The sequence below is a fragment of the Plectropomus leopardus genome, chromosome 3 (assembly GCF_026936395.1).
Source record: "Plectropomus leopardus strain MGB_pleo_1.0 chromosome 3, ASM2693639v1, whole genome shotgun sequence".
In the NCBI taxonomy this organism is placed as follows: domain Eukaryota; kingdom Metazoa; phylum Chordata; class Actinopteri; order Perciformes; family Serranidae; genus Plectropomus; species Plectropomus leopardus.
This window is the reverse complement of record NC_142178.1, coordinates 25,999,086-26,011,249: the sequence shown is the minus strand read 5'-3', so window position 1 is coordinate 26,011,249 and position 12,164 is coordinate 25,999,086. Positions and strand designations below refer to the sequence as shown.

Here is a 12,164-nt window from a genome sequence, read left to right as displayed (position 1 = left end):
TTTACTGCAGTATTTTTGTGTCCAAAATCTGGGTCGAGTCTTGCTTAAGACTGAAAGTCAAGCTAATATACTCTGATTGGTAACTTTTATGAAAATAACTTTTTTGTCAAATTTGCTTAAACTGTCATTATATCCACACTTAGTACATAAAATGGAAAACATTTGCTAAAATCTACCCTGGCTGATTGACAGCTGTGCTAGAAAGTCCTCGCCTGGATTTGTTGATTTTGTTAATGTGCAGCGGATTCTTATGAATGCCATTGGAAGCACTATAAGGAGGCTATGTTGTTGTCTCATGTACTTCTGTCATATATAATATAGCGACAGTTGCATCAAATAAAACAACAACAAAAAATTTTTTTATAGAAGTTACCAACTTTAGCTTTAAGAGTGTAATTAGTTCATGCAACCAAACAATGCAGCTTTTAGTCATCAAGTAAACAGTTTTTCCATTTAGAAAAATACTGACTGAACTTGACATGATCTCTTCCACTTCCATCCATAATTACACATTTAAAGACTTCAATATGAGGACAGATATGCTACAGAATTGAGATATTATTTAGTATTAACTTGGAGTAACAAATCAAATTGCTTTAAATAAATATAAATTTTATTAAAAAAAACACCCACATCTCAGCAATATCAGGAATGATATAATAAACAGCTTTCAAATAAACTGCATTCATTACATTACAATACTTACAGTATTAATACCCATCCTTAATTCCATTTTTTGTAGCATACCAAACTTCAGGAGAACAAGGGAAGCCTTAAAAAATAAAATGACAGGCAAGAAGTTGCACATTTTTTTTATACCCTTAGTGTCTAACTGCAAAATAACCAAGTGTGCATCAACTGCTAGCTTAACCTTTGAGCTGAGCACTTGTAGAGCACTAGTTAAGCCCAGAAAGTCATTCAAGTAATGTTGACTCACTCAGAAACACTCTGAAGCATCTTCAAGTATGGCTATGCTTTTAACCCGCTATATTTTAGACACCTCGGCTTTCTCAACCACAACCTGCTACTGTAGCTGGGTCCTGTACAATGTAATTCAACAATTTTTTTATGTATTTATTTTTACAAAATTGGAACAGTTAAAAAAAAAAAACAACCTAGAACTTCTAAAATCTGAGCGAAACAGGACTATATAGCCGTAAACATTGCTGTGACAGTGAGCACACATTTACAGACTTCCTGGATAATCTAACCGTGATCGTTCTGTTAACCTGAAAGAGCCAAAAGAATATTTAAAGATATGACAAGGATTGCTGATCGAGGAACTGTGGGTCAGAACAAGATGAACCTACATCGACATCAAAGAATGAGTTGTATTCCTGCAATACAGGTTCTTGGTATGTACAACGTGACATAATTTATTTTTTTTTAACACATTTACAATCTGTTTAAATAAAACGTTTTTGTAATTCTTTATTACATTATTTTTTTCCTGAAAAAGAAATGAAGTGCTTTCAGAAAATGAATATGTTGGAAGAGTGGGGTAAGTTCTTACTATAACATGACAGTCATTCCACTATATATCGCATTAATTAAATCAAATAGACAGGGAAGAAAAATCATTATACAATTGCTTAGTGGTTATAAATAAATTTAACTATACACAGGCACAAAGATGTGCAACTACGTTAATCACTGCCCTGGTCTTACCTCACGGCAAAAGTAAATTGCTTTTCACTTAGTCAATTTTATACTTTCCCTTTAGTCAACTCAGTGCATATATGTTCAAATTAATTTTAAAAGATTACCACCATCCCACTAGCTAAAATATAAGTATAACATTGCAGGAAAGTAGTTTTTTTTAATCACAAAATATTTTTTCTCATTGTGAAGTTAGAGTAGACAAAAATCGGATTCAGGATGCAATGGCAAGTACCTGAATGAGAAACAGACCAGATGAATACAGGCGATGAACACAACATTAGTTGAAAATGTCCCTGATTTTACAGTAACATTAAAGATTAAAGTTCAAGTAATACTTTCTAGCAGATTGATAAGAAAGTAAGAAATGAACTTTTTTGCCTTTTGGTGGCCTGAAGTTGAACTGTTATTAACATCTTTGAAAATAATATACAAAGGAAAAAAGAAAAATATGATATAATCCTATTGCCAAACTAGTTTTGAGGTATATGACAGGTTTGTACTGTACATTATTTAAAAGCCTTCTCACTGCCCAAAGAGTCTCACATTGTATGTTTCTAGTAGGCTGGATAGCACCTTATGATATAAAATCATTTGAAACCCAATGAAATACAATGAAATAGGCTGTTAGCATTCTTTACAACACAAAATCTAAATTATAACAGTAATTCCAAAAAGGGAAATTAATTTACTGTACAAATCTCACCTGTTTATCTTACAGTTAGATTACAATAATTAAAGACCCCACAGCAAGCCAGCTGCCCTCTGAAACTGACACTGAGCTTACCCTGTTTCATGTTACTCAGTGTATAAAAAGCACATTTACTAAGCACCACAGACAAACAACTACATAAAATATTCACAGTCCAGGTTTGTTCAATGAACCTAAGGTAAGGGACATTAAAAACAGTCGCTGACAACAAAGTAAACCTGGAAAAAAACTGAATTAACAAAGGTAGACTTTTTTTTTCCTCAAAATGTTAAAAATGCACCATTAGAATGGCTCACATTACAGTATATAAATGACATAGGAAAGTGAAAGAAGCACCAACACAATGATAATTTATAAAAAGAATCATTTTGCATGAAAGTGAAACACTTTCTGAGATTGCTCACACAACCCTCTCTTATAAATTCATCAATTGAATTTTAGTGATGCTTAAATGAGTAATTTTTGTTTTAGCGATAAAGTATAACCAGATTTTATCATTTAAAGGTATTACTAAAACATTTAACTGTCATTATCAAAAAGTGCTCTAAGAAACACTGACTCGCCAAAAACCATTATGATGTCGATCTTTTGAGCGTGGGATGATATAGTCAGTGTCCTGTTGACATAAGTCATTGAGTGTCACTCGTCGACTGAGTTATGGTAATAGTGTGAAGGCATTTGAATTTAAATAAATGGTAATAAGCACACTCTTTAGCACCGTGAATGTTGTCATTTACAGAGTCAGTGTTTTTATGCCAAGAGTACAATTTTGTAAGAAAAATAAAGCCACCAAAAATGAAACTTTGTTTCCATTAAAAATAGGTTCTTATGTATCAAACTGAAAGCACCAGAGATTTTGACAGTGTGTATCTTGCAAAAGTTGCCAAACAAAAATAAATACATCCTTAGTAGGGTCAACAAGTAAAGCTTGATTGTTAAAGAGGTGAAAGACCTGATGTGAAAGGTGATTTATGTCTCATCTGATCACAGGTTCCATTTTTATTCCCGTAACCTTACGGATAGGAAGGAGTGTTTAGATGAGGCCAGTGGTGCTTGTGGTCTTTGTCATAAATAAAGCACCTTATATTTTCTTCTTCATGAGTGTTTCTTACACAAACTGGCTGTAAGGCCCTGTGACCTTGGTGAAGGCATACGGAGATGTACTGACATAGGTGTTCGTTGTGCACGACAAAGACCCCTCCATTAGTGCCTGGATAAAACGCTTGTAAGGAGGCTCCCCGGTGTTTTCTGATGAATCCTGATGCTCACGCTTCACCCCCTTCTTGCCTTTGCTAGGTGTCCCCTCACCACCATTTCTTTCTGCATCTTCCTCCTTCTCTCGAGCCTTCTCTGCCATCTTGGCTTCCCACAGTGCCAAACCATGCTTGGCTTCGTTCATATTTTTGTGCTGGTAGAAGACCAAGGAGATGCGTGTTGGGTGGTTGCGGTTTGGGTTTTTAACCGGCGTTGTAGCGTGGAGCTCCCGTTTTGCACACTCAATGAGGACTGAGCCGTGGCTAGGGGCCACAGCCACACCACCAATGTCAGGGTCCAAGAAGTTGTGCTCGTTGTCTGACCACACCTCGGGCTTTTGTGGAGTTGTGGGTGTCTGTGGCAATCCAGGCTCCTGCTTAATACCAGAGCCCATGAGGCTCCCATTAGGCGGACCTGACCCTGACTGTGTTTCAGGGTTTAAGCACCCACCACTTAACTGAGAAGAAAGCATCTGTGGGTGAGGCATGCCCATCTCTGTCTTGATTTGCATATGGAAAGGATCTTGGCCTGGGGGTAAGATTTGCGGGCTCCGAGAGAGGTATGGATTTGGGTATCCTCCAAACTGATTGCCTTTGCTCACAGCAGCTGTGTAGTCCAGACCTCCATGAGCTGATGGTGCTCTTGAGAGGGGGTCCATAAACTGGGGGTCTGAGGCTCCATTAGGACCATAAGGGGTGTACGGTCTCATGGGATGAACTGGCCTCATGCTGCAGGCATTGTAACCATTGACCTGTAAACCTGGCTCACCATACCTTGGTGGATAATTGACCTCATAACGTTGATGTACACCGTACTGCTGCTCTGAATAAAGCGCAGGCCGTTGTTGCCGATACATGTCCAGATGCTTTGGGTTGGAAGCATAGTATGGATGGTAATTGTCGAGGGGCATTCCTCCGTTACACTGATACCCCGGGTATGGACGATTTGATCCATTAATGTAAGAGTTTGGTACGTGGAGCGGGTTGGGATAAGGGCTGGCTGGTGTTGGTGGCTGAGGGGGATACATGCTGCTTGGCTTGGAAGTGCTTGGAAAAGACCCCGGGTGGTTGGGGAACCTGGGGTAGCTGGCTACATTTGTTGAGCCTGGATAAGGGGGAAGAATCCTCTGGTGCTGTTGTTGCTGTAGCTGCTGCTGATGGACCCCAAGGGGGTGTGTTGGCTGACCTGACTGTAGGGTTGCTCCCATAGCACCTGGAATAGGTCCTAGAAAACAAAATCCCAAACATTTCATTGCTGTAGTTTTTCAGCCTTAATTTAGTATGTTGACTAGAAATGGGAATCTTTAGGCACCTCGCATTTCTATTAGACTCCGAATCAGAGGGCTATAATGCTAGTATAAAACGATTAGGGATGCATCTTGATGCATCAAAATGTTTGATTTCTATACACGATTATTTTTCTCTCCTTTATTCCTTGCTACTTTTAAAGCATAGCAAATTCATCATGATCCCTAATTAAATTAAACAGAGAATTTTACTTCCATTATCTTTTATTAATTTAGTCTGGCGACTTGTCCAGGGTGTACCCCGCCTCTCGCCCAATGTCAGCTAGGATAGGCTCCCGTCCCTTGCAACCCTTAAGAGGATAAGTGGTTCCGGATAATGAATGAATTAATCTTTTATTAATAAAACAGTAGTAAGATAGAATATAAACACAACAGGTGTTTACTTCCATTACAATTCACCTTTCAATTACTTCAGCTTTAAGTAACGTACAGCTTGGTCTTACAAAATTAATGATCATAATGTTGACAACTGAGCTTTTAATTTCTGATTATTGACTTTTCTGCATTGAGACATAATATTGCAAAAGAAAACTGTGATGCCTCCAACAGTCAGTTTTTTCCCCAACCTCTAATGTTGACAATATAGCTCTACAAATAGATGCAATATTTAAGATACAATTTTTCAAATGTGTCAGAATAAATGCTACCTTACCTGCCATTGGAGCGCTCTGAGCGGTATTCTCATAAGTGCCAGCTTTTGACTTGGCCTGGAGGGCCTTCTCTGCCTTTTCATTGTCCAGCATGGCATTCTTGTTGGCAGCTGCCTTCTTAGCATCCAGCTTTTTCTGCCGGCAAGACTTGGCGGGCTCTGCAAGCATGCGCACCTGGCGGCGGAAGGCACTGAGGACTTGGATGGCGCCTGCCTTGATTTTCTCCTGCTGACCCTCCTCGCTGCCAAATTCATCAGTGCTGGAAGCCTTATAAAGAGGCAGTACGTGGAGCTGCTCATCGTCTGGTATCTTTCCGATCTCTCGGTTATCTTCACTTGTCAATGTACACACCTGGAAAAATAATTGAGTTTAATATTTTTTGTTGGGGAAGTCACAGACATACATATAAAGTCTTCTTATATATATCCTGTGTGTGTGTGTGTGTATATATATTCATATATCTGTTTCAAACCAAACTTTGATGGGACAGTCAGGCACAGCTCAATGTGCAGTTTGAGTCTCTGTTTCTATCTATCCTCAAACAAATACAGCATGATTAGAAAGATATACATTTCCCAGGTTCTCCTTACCACAGTGCTACCGCCCTGCATGTTGTGGAGGTCTCTGTGAGCGTGGGCACAGAAGTCCAGACAAGCAGTGACTCCGGAGAAGGGACGGCCTTCCTTGAGCCCCAGACGACAATCGGGCGCCCTGTGTTCATGTTCCACCTTTATCCAGAAACAACATGAGGTACATTTGTATATATATTTAGAGTTTTTGAAGGTCACTAAACAATATAGATCTGGGAGATCCTTTCAAAACCACTTCACCAGCGCAAAGAATACTGTTGTTCACAAATTCCTGCATGCAAGTTGCATCACTCACATGTTAATAATGCATACATATCGCTAAAAATCTGGTTGATTTAGATTTGATTTTAAACTCACTTTAACCTTCAAAAAACACAACACTTTCATTATGTTCTTTAATGTCACTGAATTATTAAGATGTAGGTGGGGAAAGGTGAGCAGTTTATACAGTGTACAGATATACACACCTGGTTTCCATAAGCTTCAGGTGCCAAGGTTTTATACAAGGGACCCAATAAAGTTGCCAGATTTTGAAAGCTGTGCTCCAGTTTCTCCTCCTGCAAGACAAAAATTAACAGGATGAAGTCACCTTGATTAGCATATTATATACGTAATGTTAGTACGATGCACATTTTGGTATTTTAAATCTACGCAAAATATACCTCTTTCATATCATCTCCTAGTAGCTTGAATTTTCTTGGTACTTTGCTGCGGGCAAACTTGCAGCCATTGTAGTACATGCTCCAGGAACAGCCGAAGGAGAAAGATGCTCCACAGGCGTCAGGATTTAACCCCTGGCATGCACATGTCCTCCTGAAAAGGGAAAATATAAAATTTAAAGTGTCAGTGTTGCCCAGGTTAATTCAGTCTTAGCTAAAATTGATGACTAAGAATACAATTGGGAACTGGTAACCTTTGAACTGATGCAAAAGTAAAAATTTAACTTCTGCATTTAGTTTAACTACTAAAGCCCATTTGGACAGACTTGAGTTCTGTTACTTACTCCTCATTGATAGCACATCGTCTCTGGGTTAAGGCTCCATGCTTTGTAAGAGTTTCACGTAGCTCGAGGTAGAGGCGGTCAGCCAGACTGGGCTGTATGCCCTCCCAGACCAGGATTACCACAATGATGCAGGCTGTGTCACATTTGTGACCAGTGCGTTCCCGCACCAGCACCAGTAGCTTTTCTTCTACACTGGATCGACGAATCACCTGAAACATGACAGGTATAGGGATTTGTGGCAGCTGATTTACTTGCTTCTCAAATAAATATAAAAAATGGTTCTTACCCATTTGGCTATCGGGCACCCTTGCGTACTTTTCCCTTCCTTGCCGGTGTATATTACTTTCTCAATCCTGATGGCATGACCAGTTAAACCAGACCTTCAAAGCAGAAGAGAGCTATTAAACATGTGTAACATAGTACACAGTGGTTATGAATCACAGTCTGTGTTTACCGTGATTTTTCAAGAGGTAAAATTTGCGGCATACCGTTTCTCCATCGTCTCCCGTATAGCAGCAACACTAGGCGCTGCCCCCAAGTGAGTGTAGTATGGTCCTTCATCCTTCTCACTGATTTGTTCTAAATGTCATACAGAAACATGGATTATTACTTATCCACCAGCAGCCTGTTGCACCAGCATTGCGTGAGTTCTTACGTAGCTTAAGTTATAATGTAGGGGATGATTTACGCTGCAACTTAATTTCGGTGGTTGCACCACACAGGGTAGTTCCGATGTAAGGCTAAGATTTAACTTAAAAGTTACACCTACCCCTGTGTAAAGTGTAAAGTCGTTCTTAACTCAGTCTATTACATTGCGAAACAACTACATTACTTGGAGAGAGGGTGATAATGATGACCACTTTCTTCCTCATTTACCCCAGCCACACATTCTGCATGACAGACTGCATCCTTTTGATATTTGTGATGTTTGTATGGACTTTCAATTCTGATTTTACAAGCAGATGAGTTTGTAAAGTAAAAATCTACTCATAAGCACCACATTAAGAATAGTGCTTTTACTGATGGTTAAGGAAAGTGAAAATGGTAAGTGTGTTTTGGTAGGTGTGGACTTCACGCCAGTGTAACTAAGATGAACCTTACATCTCCATGGTGCAACCAAACATTTATACAGCTTTTGTATCAAACTAATTTGTTTCAACATAGCGTTTAGTGTGGACTTTGCACCCTAAGGAGAGAGCTTACACACAGCTGGTGCAACAGGCTGTAGCTGATCAATCTCCTTTCAGGGGCAACATCATGAGACTTACCAACACAGTGGCAGGATGCAATTTCATATTGTGTTTTCATGGGGGTGTCCAGTAGATTCTTTATTGGGGTATCTAGTAGCTTCATAGGAGAGTCCATAAAGCTTTGTAGGAGGTGTTCCTTCTTGGGGGTTAAATCAGGTTTTTTCAGTGCTACAGTGGCTGGGACAGCTGCTGATGGTTCAACTCCACTCAGGTCAGTGTTGGTCGACAGAACCGTGACAGGACCAGAAGATTCAACCTTGACTTTTGATGAATTGACGACAAGGGATTTCTTCTCAAACACAGGTGAAAGCTGGTACTGCCTCAGGCTTTGTTCCATGGAGGCCAAGATGCTTCCCTGACTCTTGCTTTGCTCACATAGGGATGGTTGATTCTCCTGCTTGACTTGCACTCCACCCATGCCTGCCTCTCGCATCTGTAACTGCTGCTCCTGCTGCTGTGGACCGGGCGACTCAAATCTGAGTCCGTTTTCCATCCTCACAACTCTCATGCCTTGTTTGGGGTCACTAGTGCTCTGAAGGGGATGAGGAGGGCCCTGGCGCTCTTGCCTTTGTAACAGGTGCATACGCAGGGCTGCATGCCTCTGAAAGTCTCCTTGGGGACCCACAGGTGCCAGAGGTAGTCGAGGTCCCCTTTGGAACTGAGTGCATGATGTCTTCAGCTGCTGTTCAGCTTTAGGATACATCTGTGTTGATACCTGTTGGTTTAACGCACCTTGTGGTAACTGAGGTTGTGACTGTGTAGAGGTCTGGGAGAAGTCTGCATGGTTGGGCTGGTGGCAGTGGTTGTTAGGCCGCTGTGGTTGAAATTGCTTGAGGTTACTGCTGCCTGAGTTTGGTGGAAACTGCCTTTGATGTTGTTGTTGCATGTCTGTTGTGTTACTGTAACTGAATGTTGCATGGTTGCTGTGCTGGATGTGTTGGTTGTTGGATTGAGCAGAGGTGTTTCTAAGAGGCTGGTTGGGTTGAAGCTGCTGCTGACCTGGCTGAGGCTGACTGCGTGGTCTGTAATCGGGAGACTTGAGTTGCTGCCCCTCAAACTGGGGTGGGTGGGACAGGGGACGCTGAAGACAGTGCTGTTGTTGCTGCTGTTGTTGTGTTGGTAAAAACCCAGGTGACAGTATATCCTGCAGGTCAGGGTCTTCACATAAGTGCTCTGACTGCATCTGGGTGTGGTAGCGGCTTTCTGCCTGCTGATCTTGGCGGAAATTACGCTGTTCGGGCATCTTCTGGGGCAGAGTCTGCTGCATTTGAGGTGCTTTAGAATTTGATTGCTGCCACTCAGGGGCAGTGTTGTGCTGGGCTGGAGCACAGTGTGTTTGGGCTGGGAGACAGTCCTGCTGCTGCCGCTGGAAGCTGTTAGACCCCTGGCTGCTATCTGTGAAACCTCCTTGTGTCTGGAATCTTTGCGCTGGATTTGGCTCCAACATCTGGCAGTGAACCTGGGGGTTAGCTGTCTGCTGCTCTGACTGAGGCTTAGCAGGGAATCCCCTCCACATGTCCTGTTCTTGTGCCTGGGATGACGGGCCACTTGCTTGTTGCTGCTGGGAATGTGAAGAGTTCAGCTCTACCCAGCCCCTCTGTTGTGGAGTCGAACATGATATGTTGGCTCTCTGCTGAGATGTGTTGTCCATCCCGTTTTCTAACCCAGCGTGACGTGGCTGCTGAAGACTGGGCCCCATGGGTCCAGTACTGTCAGTTTCATGTGAGTTCCCAGCATTTTGTTTAAATTTCTGGGTTTGCATCCCATACTGCTGCCCCCTATCAGTGCCATGGCGCTGATGCTGACCGGACCTGGGTTCTTCGCTTTGTCCCATCTGCTGTATCCCAGAGTTGGAAAAGTTTCCGTATCCACCTGCCTCTGCTGCCTGTAGAGGAGCACTGCGCTCCAGAAAAGAGTTCTGGTTAAACTCTTGGTTGGCGTTTGCAAATATACCTTGTGGATTTGTGTCATCTGGATAGCACCGTGGGCCATTTTGATGTTGTTGTGAGCCACTGGCAGTATTTGTAGGTGGGATCATGACAGGCAGCTGACCTAGAGGCAGCTCCTGACCAGAGTAAGATGGTGGCTGCTGCTGATGCTGTTGCTGTTGTTGTTGCTGCTGGTGGTCTGCTTCAAAGTTGTTGGAGTATCCATTCACAGCATAGCTGACAGAGTTATAATTGTTGCCTCCTTCAACATTGCCCAAAGCGCCAGGTTGCTGTTGCTGTGAGTCAGGCATCTGAGCTGAACTGGGCAATCCTGAGTTTAAAGAGCGGGGTTGAGCACCTTCACTGGGCAGCTTATTTGCCAGTGAACCGTTGACAGCATCTAGCTGTGCCCCAGATGTTTGTGGTGCAATTGACACTTGCTCAGGATAATACTGAGACAACGTTTTCTCTAAAAGATCACCTGGAGTGCTTTCTATGGTTGAGGGGGATGAAACAGCACCATTTGGAATCGAAACTTGTTTATTCCTTGGTAGACAAAATATATCTCCATTGGGAAAATTACAGTTCCTCTTGTCTAACTTAATCTCTGTCTGTTGGGTATTGCATTCAAACTCTGTTGCCTTTGTCAACTCAGGAAAGCTATCCACCAAACTGGAGCTCATGTCATCATTTCCTTTCATCTCAGAATCTACTTTAAGCTTCTTGGACTGGTGGGCCAGTAAGGACTGCTCAGTGAGTGCATGCTTCAACTCTCCATTCATCAATTCTCCATTCATCATGTAGGATCCTTGATCGAACAGCTCTTGTACTGCCGCAGGACTGTTGCAGTTCTCCCTCTGCCTCTTCATGGAGTTGGCACCTGCAACAGACTTGTAATGGTTCCAGTTTGTATTCGCAGTGATCTGCAGAGAGTCTCTCTCTGAAGACTGGCCTCCATTCTGGAGTTTGTGAGAGATGTTGCGAGATGTGCCGAATTGTGCTAATATCAGACTTTCTTCCGTCTCATGTCTGGCCTGTTCTGTTTCCATCTGGCCTGCTCAGAGTCCATCCACAGGGCTGCCCTCTGTCCGTCCTGCCGGGCAGAAAAGGAGAGAGAAATAAATGTTTACATCATCATTGAAGCAGAGTTTTGTTTTCAAACAAAATGATATTGTCAAATAAAGATTGTATAGGACCTATTATTTCCAACAGGATCTTTTTTTTTTTCTCTCTATATTTATGTTGCACCAACCCACCAGAACAAATTCCTCGTATTGTGTTAACTATACCTGGCAATAAATCTTTTTCTGATTCTGATTCTATTTTAACTTAGAGAGTTTTAATATCTGATTTGACTGAAGGCTCGTGAGACTACGGTGAATTTGAACTTTGCTGATGTGAGATAACATTAAGCTTAAGGTTTGCCTGTAAAACAGTTTAAGTTAATTAAGTCCATTAACACCAGCTACACTGATTTCATTACACTCAAATCTGCTCTGCTGACAAACATCTAGCACTCTTAAACTAGAGGCTTAAGTCTGAATGTGGTCTTAGTTAAAGGAAGGGCAGTAGAGTAATGTGTTTACACTTGGCGCTGAATGTATCAGCTGGCAACACATTCCTGTCATAGAATTAGATTCACCCTGACCTCGTCACTCAATCACCTAAAAACCCGGCCACAAGTAGAAAGTGAGCAAGGAGAGAAGGATTAAGTCTAGAGGTTATCTCAGGACTATGTTGGCTAGCAGTGGATTGTGAGTCACCATTCTGAATTTAACATACACAGCTTAACAAAAGGTGTCCTGGAGGTAC

At 41.8% G+C, this 12,164-nt stretch overlaps 1 protein-coding gene across 1 annotated transcript in view; it reads right to left on the bottom strand.

Annotated features, from left to right (window-relative positions):
* Positions 1-591: 591 nt before the first annotated feature.
* Positions 592-12,164, bottom strand: part of tet2 (tet methylcytosine dioxygenase 2) — a 35,041-nt gene continuing 23,468 nt past the window's right edge. The window contains exons 2-10 of the mRNA XM_042484697.2: positions 8,443-11,445; positions 7,663-7,753; positions 7,461-7,554; positions 7,175-7,383; positions 6,834-6,984; positions 6,639-6,728; positions 6,172-6,309; positions 5,584-5,932; positions 592-4,849 (exon numbers count right to left, since the gene is read on the bottom strand). Coding sequence (XP_042340631.2) covers positions 3,480-4,849; positions 5,584-5,932; positions 6,172-6,309; positions 6,639-6,728; positions 6,834-6,984; positions 7,175-7,383; positions 7,461-7,554; positions 7,663-7,753; positions 8,443-11,401 — 5,451 coding nt within the window. The 5' untranslated portion in view covers positions 11,402-11,445 and the 3' untranslated portion in view covers positions 592-3,479. The remainder of the gene's footprint in view (positions 4,850-5,583; positions 5,933-6,171; positions 6,310-6,638; positions 6,729-6,833; positions 6,985-7,174; positions 7,384-7,460; positions 7,555-7,662; positions 7,754-8,442; positions 11,446-12,164) is intronic.